Here is a 13,849-nt window from a genome sequence, read left to right on the forward strand (position 1 = left end):
ACCCATTTAAGCATTATCAACTTTCTGGCCAACATCAGAAAATCGATGTTGGCACAGTCTCTTTGTGAGTATCCAGGTCACTGGTTATGAGCCCAACGAGACACAGGACTGGGCTAGGGAGAAGTGTTTGTCCTATAGCAGTGCTAATTTCTCGACATACTGCTCGCCAGAATGCCTCTATAATTTTACACTCCCATAAACAGTGAATTCTAGTCCCTGTGGTTACTTTACATTTGGGACAATTTGAAGAACTTCCTGGTGTCTACCTGCTATATATATGGAGATATGTATACATTGTGTAAAATATTATATTGCATTTCTTTATATCAGTTACATACTGAGATTCTGGAAGGCAGAGTCAAAATGTCTTCCCATGCTTCCGAATCAATTGTGCTTTTCAGAGTTATGTTCCAGGTTGATCTTAAATTCTCCATACTATCTTTCTTTAGGGCTTGTAATTCAGCATAGAATCTTGACACAAGTTTCCTATGTTTATGACAATCAAGAATAGTTTTTTCAAGTATATCATAGTCCCCTGGGAACTCTAGTGAGTCGATTTTTGCCTTAACTTAATGCCTTAGCTGAAGATAGTTATAAAAGTCCCTGGAGACAATGTCATATTGTATTCTTAAGTCCTCAAATGTCTTGAAGTTTCCATTATGCCATAGATCATGTATCCTAGTAATACCAGCATCTTGCCAAGACCTAAGATCAGGACCAGCGCCCTCTACTGTCAAATCCAGGTTGTCTACCAATACTGTCAAAGATGAAAATTTTTTATTCTGTCCAAACATTTTCCTCAGAATGCCCCATGCCTTAATAGTATTAGTAATTAGAAAATTATCTTTGACAATGACTGGGAGTTCCCAGTTTTGTTTAAAAGATTTATAGGGTGATAGCGTTTAAAAAACACTTTCCTCAATCTCAAGCCACGGATGAGCATGCCTTTGGGTAGCCCACAGTGAAATAATTGTTGCATGTGAAGACAGTACATAGTTCTAAACCTTGGGCAGGCCCCATTCACCCAAGGTTTTGGGAAGTTGTAAGACTTCAGTTTTAATTTTAGGTTTTCTGCCTGCCCAAATAAATTCTGATATTGCTTTATGAAGCTATTCTTTACTTGCACAATATTACCTTAAAAGTAGAGAGCACCTCGGAAATAGTGAATAGTTTTGGTAAATTCAAGCTGGTGAACTCATAGTCCAATTTTAGATAACACAGCAGGACAAGAACTGGATGGAAATAAAATGTCCAAAAGGACAAGGCTTGCTAAAGTGTTGCTGGCTGGTGGCAAGTTTGCTTAAAAATGCTTGTTGGAGCTATTTATGCTTTATTTCTTTATCAACTACGATTTTGTTAGTTTATTCTTAGTTTACTTGATTTATTTATTTATTTTTTTGCATTATTTACAGAGTTTATTTGTAGGTTAACCCTTTGGAGTCTTGGGTCTAAATGGCCGTTTTGGTCTAATTTTGAATTTACCCTTATATTTTCACCATAAAAACTATTTACCTTACCTTGTTTGGTATCATTATTTTCAGAACATCCTAAACTTTGTGATTTTACAGTGTTTGTTTCATTTTGACAAAATTTATTATCACATTGGAGCAAAAAACACACACAGAAACATGACGTCATGCCCGCCACAGGGCGGGCGTCGACCTTAAAAGGTTAATAATTGTTTTTATTTATTTTTTGTTTAATTATTTTTGTTATTTATTTTCTAAGTAAGACAGGAAGTACTGTAGGTCAATTTTTTTTCTGCAAGTATAGGGACTGGTATAGGACCAGCATGCACTGGGTTTGGGGCCTATCACCAGAAAAAAAGTGGGATTTTCGACAGTTATTGGCACCTAGTGCTGCAGTGTGCTTAGAGATTGAGGGCTATGAGCAAGACTTTTTTGTCAGAATGGGAAATTGTAGGGAACTGCGAAGAATCGTCAAAAACTGTATGTGTCCGTGTTGCCCTATCCACCCCCTCCCCTTGGGCCTAGGTGAGGCTTTCATATTTAAAAGAAGTTGCTGGGAGCCATGCAAATGCAAATATTGAACACCAGCCTTTCTGACTGTCGATCGTACAACAGGAGCAACACCCATTTTCCCTTCTGTGCACCACCCAGGTCTGTTTACTAGTTCCAGGACCCGACCAAAACCCCTCAGTGTTATTACCTTGAGAAATAATGAGATTCGGTTAAGTATAAAACAGGCATTAATACCGAAAATGTTCTAATGTTACAAGTCATAAAAATGGAACAAATACAGAGTGACATTAACCAGCGCTCGGCCACACTTAGCTCACCTTAGGGATGTAACCAAGTGTGCATCCCTAAGTTAGAACACATCAACCAACCAATCACATGTCAGTGATGAATTGTGATGTCATTGTTTTTCAACCAATGGCTGAGAATCCACGTTGGTCTGCTGACGTGCCATTGCATATGCTAGGCTATTCATAGCCTAGCATACCTCCCGCCAGCACTTCCACCCCCCCCCGGAGTTTGCCAAAAAACATAAAAGAGTCTCAGACAGAGAAATAAGATTCTTTGGTCTGATGAGATGAAGATTGAACATTTTGGTGTTAATTCTAAGTGGTATGTGTGGAAAAAACCAGACACTGCTCAAAACCTGCCCAATACAATCCCAACAGTGAAACATGGTGGTGGCAGCATCATGCTTTGGAAGTGTTTTTCAGCTGCCGGAATACTGGTTGCACCTAAATGAAAGATGAATGTGGCCAAGTGCAGAGAGATCCTGAAGAAAACCTCTTCCAGAGTGCTCAGGACCTCAGATTGGGCAGAAGATTCAACCTTCCGACAAGACAATGACACGAAGAACACAGCTGAAATAACAAATAAATGGCTTTGGAACAACTCTGTGACCCTTCCTGACCTGACCAGAGCCCTGACCTAAACCCAGTTGAGCATCTCTGAAAATGGCTCCCCCAAAGTTCAAGATCCAAACTGATGGAACTGGAGAGGATCTGCAGGAAGAGGCAGAGGATCCTAAAATCCAGGTGTGAAACCCTTGAGGGAACATTCCCAAGAAGACTCATGGCTGTGCTAGCTCAAAAGGGTGTGTCTACTTAATACTGAGCAAAGGCTCTGGGGCCTCATGCATAAAAGAGTGTGGAGTTTTCACACTAAAACTTGGCGTATGGAAAAATTTAGAAAAGTGTGGCGCACAAAAAAATCGGATGTATAAAGCCGTGTACACGCACATGGCTGCACACCTTTCCTTTATAAATCCTAATTTAAGGAAAATAGAGCCCAGCTGCTGGTCCGCCTTGTTGCCACCCTTAAATACTTATGTAAATTAGTATAAATACCCGGAAGTCGGGGTGCTGTGGTGGCGCAGGGGCAAAGCATGACCCACGTTGAGGCCTTAGTCCTTGTAGCGGTGGTCGTAGGTTCGATTCCCAGCCTGGCGGCATTTGCCGCATGTCTTCCCCTCTCTGATTGCCCTGTTTCTGGGCAATCAGAGAGGCCACTATAAAGGCCACTAGAGCCAACAAAACCTTTAAAAAAATAAAATAAATAAATAAATACCCGGAAGTCTGCCACCACGTGAAGTAGTAACCATGGCAACGTCCTTGTTTGTAGCAGTATGAATAGTTATAATAATAATAATTCTATATCTTATGTAAAATGTGCTTTCAGGGCACAAGGTCACCTCACAGAAACAAAAATAATACATTTTAAAGAAAAATAAATCCAAACTAGAAAAATTGGAGCACAACAGAGAAATACATTGAAGGAATAGGAGAAGGTGTGACATGTTTGTACTCCAGAAGAAAACTGTAAGACCAGTAGCAATGATAGCAATAGTTCCTTAAAGTAAACATTCGTGGTTACGTTTAATGCATAAATTATGCCTGTACAGTTAAATGTGTATGAACAGCATCGTTTTGTTTGTCAAAAACCATGAAAAGTTCAAAAATCGTCAGTTATTAGTGTACACTCTAACAACTGACAACAGTTAGAGAATTCCACCATGGGATTACATTGTAAACCTGAAAACAATCAAAAATTTGAATAAAACTTAAATCGCAAGTGTGGAAAAACTGTAAGAGACATTTGAATATAGTTTAAAGTCTTGTGACTTGTTTAAAAGTTGAATGGAATTTCTAGGTTGAAGTAGGCAGAAGTAGTAAGCTGTGAAAAAGCAAAAGATTTTAGCACAATTTTGTAGAATTTCAATGTATTTCAATGGGGCTGAAATTTGCACTAAGCACAAATATTTCAAAAAGTACAATAGTGAAGTTTAGCAAAAGACATAGCAATAATGTCCAGAAAAAGCAGAACGTTTTGATATATAAATTAGCACAATTAGTTGAAGTTAGTAGAAGTAGTTAAGGACCGAAAAATGTGAGGAAGATCTTAATAATAGATCTTTGCATCCACTCAGTAAGTTAGAATATGATCGCCAGCGTCTGCTGGAATTACGATCATATAAAAAACAAACAAAGAGCTTGTGCAAATGCCTTTTAGAACAGTAGCGCATCCAGCAGGGATTTAAAGAATGACAGCGTGTCAGAGAGTCCTTTGAGTGGGAATGTGGACATTTATTCTAAATAGTAGTCATGTGCAGAAGTTGTACATTTACAGAATAATGATGCTTTCTGTCCACAAAGGCGCATTCACAAAGCGGGCGGCTACAGTTGTAGTGGTACTGCACGGCTCCTTTTTTAAGTTTTGCTTGGAGCTCCAGAATGATCAGTCCAGGCCATCTAAAAGCTAATAAACCATCATCAACATTTCCCGGCAGATCAATATGATCTCTGATCAATCGCTCCCTCCATTGGCGATGTTCTCCACCAGAGCCAAAGCACTCCACAATTAGGTTGTGCAGTGTAATTGTGGCAAAGCGCAAAGGTGTGCCCCTTTGCGCAGCTACTTATGTACATGTGATTGTATACACACCTTCATCACCTTAAAATAATCAAACCCGTTTGGAGTTAATCTGCTGATCCAACATTGTTTTCATTTTTTTGTGAGAATTAAATTACCCCATAGATGCATTTCATGCGCTTCGGCGCACAGATCAATGTGTTACATCTTTATGAGACAAAAACTGAGGAAAAGTACTATTTACATTTGAGTGAAGTTTTCATGTCCTTTTATTTTTATTTTCTTTATTTTGTCTGCATGTTATGTTAGGATAAATGTGGTTCAGTTTAATCGTTTAAGTTTAAACAATTAAATATTAAAACCATGAAAAAAACATCGGGTTTGATGCTTCTTGGTCTAAATAACTGAATGTCGTCAGATTTCAGTGTATTTACAATGACATACGGTCAGGGGAGGCAGGTGAGTCAGAGCAATATAAAATAATTTATATTGCTAAAACTGAAAATGGCGGCGCCCTGTATGGCTGCGGCTGCATGGGCTCTCGACAACTTGCGAGTATTTGAGCAAAATACGCCGCCTAAAACGCTACAAACTTTGCATCCAGTCAGTAAGTTAGCATATGATCGCCAGCGTCTGCTGGAATTACGATCATCAAGTGATTTTGGACTCATAAATACGACTACTCTGGAGTGTTTACGTGACCTCGGAGTGCTACGGAGGCAAGACCCAGCGGCCCACAGCGCAGCGGACTCGCAAAGCAGCACTAGTTGGAGGAGGAGCAAGCGAAGGCGGTGCGACCGGCAGCGGAAGCGCGGCTGTCGAAGTGGACTAACAGCTAAGCTAAACACTAACCCCCACAGATCGCCGCTTCCGTCCATCTTCCTCTCCAACGTCCGCTCTCTGGACAACAAAATAGACCATCTGCAACTGGAACTGTCTTCAAAGAGAGAGCTGAGGAACTGCTGTGCTCTCATTCTGACGGAGACATGGCTCAACTCGTCCATACCGGACAACGTTGTTAGCCTGGAGGGGCTCGCTACATTCCGCGCAGACAGGAGCAGCGCTCTCAGCGGTAAAACCCGAGGAGGGGGGCTGTGTATTTACATCAACAACAACTGGTGTAAAAATGCCATGACTGTCGCCAGTTACTGCTCCCCGGACATCGAGCTTCTGACTGTTAACTGCAGACCATTCTACCTGCCCAGGGAGTTTACTGTTGTTAGCATCACTGCTGTGTATGTGCCCCCCAGTGCTAACACTAAAGAGGCTATGAGTGTTCTCTACCGGACCATCAGTGAGTTGCAATCCTCACACACAGAGGGCATTTTCATCATTGCTGGGGATTTTAACCAGGCCAACATGGAGACTGTTCTCCCTCACTTCAACCAGTATGTGGATTTTCCAACCAGGGGAATGAATACTCTAGACTTGGCCTACACCAACATCATAGAAGCATTCAGAGCAGCCCCCCACCCCCACCATGGCTCTTCAGACCACCTATCTGTCATGCTAATTCCTGCATACAAGCCCCTGCTGATCAGAACAAAATCTACAGTGAAGCAGGTGAGGGTGTGGACTGAGGGGGCCGTGGAGGCACTTCAGGACTGTTTTGAGTGCTCTGACTGGGAGATGTTCAAGGCAGCAGCCACTTACAATGACCAGATCAACATCAATGAGTACGCCATGACTGTGTCAGCCTACACCAACAAGTGCACAGAGGACGTCAGCATCACTAAGAACATTATCACCCGGGCCAACCAAAAACCCTGGATGACTAAGGAGGTACGGGAAATGCTAAAAGCATGGAACTCAGCCTTCAAGTCTGGCGACAAGGAGGCACTGAGGACAGCGAGAGCCAACTTGAACCGTGGTAGCAGGTTAGCAAAGCGAACCCACAGTCAGAAAATACAGGAGTTCTTCCATGACACCAGCAACACCAGGAGTATGTGGCAAGGCATAAAGGCAATCACAGATTACAATCCATCCTCCCCCCCAGTGGGTGAAGTTGATGCTGACCTTCTAAATGGACTCAATAACTTCTTTGGGAGGTTCGAGGCACTGAACAGTACTCCGGCAAAGAAAACTGTTCCCCACCAGGAAGAGGAGGCACTCTGCCTGGACACAGCCAATGTGTTGAAGACTCTGAAAAGAGTCAACCCACGGAAGGCCCCAGGCCCTGACAACATACCTGGGCGGGTGTTCAGGGAATGCGCAGGTCAGCTGGCTGGTGTCCTAACAGACATTTTTAACACCTCACTGGACCAAGCCACAGTGCCAGCCTGTCTAAAAACTGCCTCCATCATTCCGGTGCCAAAGAAACCTCAAGTCACCTCTTTCAACGATTACCGGCCTGTGGCACTGACTCCCATCATGATGAAGTGCTTTGAAAGGCTGGTAAAAGAACACATCGTCTCCAGACTCCCCTCCACATTTGACCCGTTCCACAGGATCATCATTTCGTTCTGTATACACCCTGTGCATGCAAAATGATAATAAAGTCAGTCTAAGTCTAAGTCTATTTTCACCCTGTGGTTTGTACTATAAAGTACCTATTTTTCATTTAGCTTAACCAATTCTGATTATTTTTTCTTCAAAATCGCTGAATTTTCGCATTTTCCCATTCAAATTCTTGGAAGCGCAGCTCATGAGGCATCAGCAAGCTGAACCTCACCTGGGATTGTGCAACCTCTGGCTAACTGAGCTGGCTGCCATTCTTTGAGAGCATGTTGCTCCTGTCTGTACGTCGCCAATTAAATGGCTAAAAAACATTTAATGTATGAACTGATTTTCCATAATTTAGCTTATGTATATAATGTGCAGTGTTTTTTGTCACCAACTGTGTGTAACGTGTTTCGTGTGCTGAGGAGCGATCATAAAAGGCAGAGAACAGATTAGAGGTGAGGCAGGCAGTTTTCTTGCCTCATGGCAGGGGGCGCTCATGATCCCAGACATTGTGACTCCACAACTGCAGAGTAAGAGACAGTAATAGGGAGCTAGCCATACAGTCAAGAACAGCGATATATTCATAGTTTTCTCCTCTTACCACAGCAATGGTTTATTAATAACTGCAAAATAAACATTAAGCCTAAAACCATACCACTGCAACAGACTGGATGTTCTGCTCTTTGTGTGGTAAATATTTGAGTGTGGGGTTTTTTGTGCCATTGTTGTCAGTTGCTATGGCGAATGTCTGCGCAATTGCGCTGATACAGAGAGCGAGAAAGCAGTTTATATAAAAAACATATATATAAAATCCAAATTTTCTGGCAAAAAGCCTCTATTTTATCTGTTTTTATCTGAATTACAACACTGTGCAGTAACTATACAGCCCTCTACCAATCCCAAAGCTGTAAAGACTCTTGAAGCCCTAAAATTCTTTAATTGTATTCCCTGAAACACTGTCTTATCACTGTTTGTGATCCTTGTATTATACTTTATATTGTTTTTATTTCTAGAAACCCCAGGCCTTTTTTCCCCCGTTTTCCCCCATTCTATACACTGTATTGACATTTTGATGCAATAAAAAAAAGAAAAAAGAAGTGGTTTTGAGTTGTACTTTAACGGTTTTTCCCTTTGATGTGGAGCATAGCACGAAATTAATAATATTTACATGTCCAGGTTTGATTGAGTTAATCGAGTTATTCTACGGCGGCAGCATGGCTATGCATGACATAAAAGAATTGTCCTTTTGCCCTCCAGCATTGTCCGCATGCGCTACATTTCCTTATGTAAACAATAAAATGCAGGGGATCTATATTTGTAAATTTGATTATGATTAAGTCAGTGCCTCACCAGCTATAAACCTCTCCGCATGTCACTGGTATTTAGGATAATTTTGACGCTTTGTAGTTTGATATTGTCCACAGAAAAAGTTTGCGTAGCTGCCAAACATTTTCACCCCAGGGAAAAAGTGTGCGTATATTTACTCAAACTTTGACGCAAAGTTAATTTTTATACATGCCGACTTGTGCGTAAAATATGTCGCCGCACAATTTTTGTGCGCACGCACGCTTTATGCATGAGGCCCCTGAATACTTATGACCATGTGATGTTTCTGTGGGAGGTGACCTTATAAATTTGTTAAATTTCTGGGGAGTTTTCTATCAAAATGGGTGCTGAGTGTACATTCCAGATAAATATTAACTTTTTTGCGTTTAGAAAATGGCTGCAATGAAACAGTGAAAATTTAAAGGGGTCTAATTACTTTACATACTCACTACATACATATGTACAATGTAGTTTTCTACATAAACGTAACCTGGTTCTAAGCTCTGTATGCCAAAGAGACTTTGATATTATGAGGATGCTTTTGTAAGAATTGTTTTCATCTTGAACATATTTTTTGCAGTCTAAGTAAATCAAAATAAAAGATGAAGCCAGGGACCAGGAATAACAAAACCTAAGGACTTCTCTGTGTCAGAAGAGGCCCTAAGACAGGGCCTGTTTTTTTCCTGGCTACATCTTTAACAGCAAAAACTGGTTTGTTTCCATCACTACAAAGTGCTTATTAAAGATGTTTTTATTTGAAGATAATTGGACAGAAATTATTCCCCTTTTTAATTTGTCATTTCTCTTTCATACATTTTGTTCATTGTTAGCTTTCAGGGCACTGTGATGGACTGGTGACCTGTACAGATGAAGCCCGCTTCTTATCTGATGACTGCTGGAGATGGGCACCAGCCCCCCTTACCACCCTGCAAGGATAAGTGTGTTAGATAATGGATGGATAGCTTTTAAGGTAGTTTATCACCCTTAAGTCCACACTTAAACCACTCTTCATAGTTAATGCCAGCATCAACTGATTTCATGATATTACTGTTTTTCTACTTCTAACATACAGGGCAAAGAAGGCACCCAGAAATGTTTTTTCACTCCAGGCATCCAGTCCCAATCATCATCACACTAGTTCTGATGACACCACATACATCCCTAGTCCACAACATCGTAAAATTGTCTATACTCTTTAAAATACAAGTACTTTCTCTGAAGGGGTGCTCAAGTCCAGTCCTTGAGAGCTACTGTCCTGCAACTTCTAGATGCATCTTTACTCCAACAGACTGGGATCAAATGGCTGAAGTCCCTCAACAGCATGAATTCAGCTCTGACCAGGCCTGGTAACGAGCCATTCATTTGATTCAGGTGTGTTGGAGCAGGATGCATCTGAAAGTTGCATGAGGGTAGCTTTTAAGGACTGGACTTGAGCACGCCTGCTCTATTGTTCTTTTTTGTAGGTTTCTGTAAAGTTCAGTGGTGCAGTGAATGGGAATGTTCTGTCGTTGATCCTCACTGTTCTTAGGAAGAAGAAATGTCAGTTTGTCTTGAGAAATACTGGAATGTTGTGACACTGAATTAACAATATTCTGTCATTGGTGAAATATTTTACACAATTCCTCTAAAGTGTAATTTTTTTTTAATTTTTTACAAGTACTGTCTTGTACAACTGAATACACATTGTAATTTGTTTCAATTGGAAAGTGTGTTGTAATTGATCCTTCTGTATGCTGGTAGCCTGTAGAGTGTATGAAGCATGTAATGTCCAAAGTGAACAAGCAGAATAACAAAAGGCATTGATAAGTAACGAGAAAGTGTACTTCATTAGCAGTTATAATTAACCAAAAGTTTAATGCTTTTATATTTGGAAGACTTTCTAAATATGTTTTAGATTTAATGCACAAAAATGGTACACACATACACATAAAAAATATATATATTCAAAGCATTCTTTGAAGGTTATTGTAAAATCTTTTGTGACCTCTTGGATCATTCATTGCTGAGAGCTTGGGCTAATTTTGGATAGCTAAAATTAGCTATCCAAAAGCTTCTTAGTATTCTAAGAAGCTTCACAACTGTTCTATGTTTTCTCCATGTGTGAATAATGGTTCTCACTGTGGTTCACTGAAGTCCCAAAGCTTTAGAAATGGCTTTATAAGCCTTCCCAGCCTTACAGACTTCAATTACTTTCCCATTTGTTCCTGAATTTCTTTGGGTCTCAGCATAATGTCTAGCTTTTGACGATCATTAGTTGTACTTCACTTTATCCAGCAGGTCCTGTTTAAATGATGTGTTGATTGAGCAGTAATCAGCTAACGCTGTGTGGTTAGAGAGGACATGGCAATCCCTTTTTCCACACAGATTCATATAGGTTTGGATTTTTAGTATAAAAACACAATGAGGTTTGTGGCCATAACTAGACAAAATATGAATAAGTTCAAAATGTTTGAATACTTTGGCAGAACATAGCAAGACTCTACACAAATATACACTGCTCAAAAAAATAAAGGGAACACTTAAACAACACAATATAACTCCAAGTAAATCAAACTTCTGTAAAATCAAACTGTCCACTTAGGAAGCAGCACTGATTGACAATCAATTTCACCTGCTGTTGTGCAAATGGAATAGACAACAGGTGGAAATGATTGGCAATTAGCAAGACACACTCAATAAAGGAGTAGTTCTGCAGTTGGGACAACAGACCACTTCTCAGTACCTATGCTGTCTGGCTGATGTTTTGAATGTTGGTGGTGCTTTCACACTCGTGGTAGCATGAGACGGACTCCACAACCCACACAAGTGGCTCAGGTAGTGCAGCTCATCCAGGATGGCACATCAATGCGAGCTGTGGCAAGAAGGTTTGCTGTGTCTGTCAGCGTAGTGTCCAGAGGCTGGAGGTGCTACCAGGAGACAGGCCAGTACACCAGGAGACGTGGAGGAAGCCGTAGGAGGGCAACAACCCAGCAGCAGGACCTCTACCTCCGCCTTTGTGCAAGAAGGAACAGCAGGAGCACTGCCAGAGCCCTGCAAAATGACCTCCAGCAGGCCACAAATGTGCATGTGTCTGCACAAACGGTTAGAAACCGACTCCATGAGGATGGTATGAGGGCCTGACGTCCACAGATGGGGGTTGTGCTCACAGCCCAACACCGTGCAGGACGCTTGGCATTTGCCAGAGAACACCAGGATTGGCAAATTCACCACTGGCGCCTTGTGCTCTTCACAGATGAAAGCAGGTTCACACTGAGCACATGTGACAGAGTCTGGAGACGCCGTGGAGAGCGGTCTGCTGCCTGCAACATCCTTCAGCATGACCGGTTTGGCAGTGGGTCAGTAATGGTGTGGGGTGGTATTTCTTTGGAGGGCCGCACAGCCCTCCATGTGCTCACCAGAGGTAGCCTGACTGCCATTAGGTACCGAGATGAGATCCTCAGACCCCTTGTGAGACCATATGCTGGTGCGGTTGGCCCTGGGTTCCTCCTAATGCAGGACAATGCTAGACCTCGTGGCTGGAGTGTGTCAGCAGTTCCTGCAAGATGAAGGCATTGAAGCTATGGACTGGCCAGCCCGTTCCCCAGACCTGAATCCGATTGAGCACATCTGGGACATCATGTCTCGCTCCATCCACCAATGTCACGTTGCACCACAGACTGTCCAGGAGTTAGCGGATGCTTTAGTCCAGGTCTGGGAGGAGATCCCTCAGGAGACCATCCGCCACCTCGTCAGGAGCATGCCCAGGCGTTGTAGGGAGGTCATACAGGCACGTGGAGGCCACACACAATACTGAGCCTCATTTTGACTTGTTTTAAGGACATTACATTAAAGTTGGATCAGCGTTTAGTGTTATTTCACTTTAATTTTGTGTGTGGCTCCAAATCCAGGCCTCCATTGGTTAATAAATTTGATTTCCATTGATGATTTTGTTGGCAGCACATTCAACTTTGTACAGAACAAAGTATTCAATGAGAATATTTCTTTCATTCAGATCTAGGATGTGTTAATTGAGTGTTCCCTTTATTTTTTTTGAGCAGTGTATTAGTGCTTTAAAGATACCAAATGAAACACTTGGAAGGTGTGATGTCAGGGTCTCACCTGTGAGGTACAAATGTCTCCAAAGCTGAGTCCATGTTTACTCTGTTGCCATAGCGACAGCACTGGAGGTCTTGAATGATCTCTAATCCTTTATTTCCTTCAGTCTTGCTGTGATCTGGCTTTGTGCCTAAAATTTACACCACATAATTATTGTCTTAATTTGCCCAAACTTAGGTCTTGGACAGTGAAATTAATGAATATTTCATTATGAATAATGGGAAAAATCCTAACAATGCTATACAGTTTATTTCTTTTGTAGACTAGAATATATAGTATCTTGTTGACAGTTGAAAATTTATGTAATTCTACAATATATGACTCTTTCACTTAAAAGAAAGGCTATTAGATTTTCATTATTGAAGAGCAATACTTTCAGTCTTCAAAGATATACACACCATTTTGCAACAGGATTCTGAACTGCTCCACAGCATTTTCCACGTTGACCTGGTAGAACTCCCAAAGTTTGATTTGAGGAAACATGTCCTCCCAAAACACCCTGCGGAGAGCCTAACAGAGGCAGCAAAACATAATCATCATTGTAACACCACTTAATCTTTTCATATTAATCAAAAACCTTTATCAAACATCTCAGAAAGTATTGATTAATTTCAGTCATAAATGAGAAGAGAACTGTGACTTTTGTGAAACTGTGAAGCTTGGACTTCAGTTCACATTACCTCCAGCAACAGGTGTAAATGACCTTACTAGTATTTTGTGTTTCCTCATGTGAATGAGGAGTATTTGTTGACATGACAGTCGAGGCTTTTATTTTGAAAGGGCTTGGAACGGAAAGGTGTCAAACTGTAGACTGCTTGGTCATCGCGGGGAGAGAGAGAGAGAGAGCGCCCACGGGTCGGAGCAAAAGGGAGATAATTAATGAATAGTTCAAATTAAGGTGTAGACAATCAGTTAATTGGTGCTTGGTTGATGAGGGAACAAGGTGAGTGTTTTGTTGTGTAAATGTATGTTTAGTTTTCCTGCGGAACGTGTAGTTCGCTATTGAGTGTGACGGTTATGTTTTGCCATTAGATGGTGCTAATATTCTTTGGTCAACAGTTGAAATACGTTGTCTTATTTCATGACACAGGGATGTTAGAGTTTAATAAATAAGTGTATTGTAAAACATAATTATAGCA

The 13,849-nt window shown here is 41.3% G+C and overlaps 1 protein-coding gene across 5 annotated transcripts in view; it reads right to left on the reverse strand.

Annotated features, from left to right (window-relative positions):
• The window catches only part of agl (amylo-alpha-1, 6-glucosidase, 4-alpha-glucanotransferase), a 118,887-nt gene that overhangs the window by 54,238 nt on the left and 50,800 nt on the right, over nt 1–13,849 (reverse strand). For all 5 annotated transcript variants that reach the window (XM_023334840.1, XM_023334841.1, XM_023334839.1 and 2 more), the window contains 2 exons: nt 13,109–13,220; nt 12,714–12,840 (listed from right to left, as the gene is read on the reverse strand). In XM_023334840.1, the coding sequence (XP_023190608.1) occupies nt 12,714–12,840; nt 13,109–13,220 (239 nt within the window). The remainder of the gene's footprint in view (nt 1–12,713; nt 12,841–13,108; nt 13,221–13,849) is intronic.

Source organism: Xiphophorus maculatus, chromosome 6, assembly GCF_002775205.1.
Source record: "Xiphophorus maculatus strain JP 163 A chromosome 6, X_maculatus-5.0-male, whole genome shotgun sequence".
In the NCBI taxonomy this organism is placed as follows: Eukaryota; Metazoa; Chordata; class Actinopteri; order Cyprinodontiformes; family Poeciliidae; genus Xiphophorus; species Xiphophorus maculatus.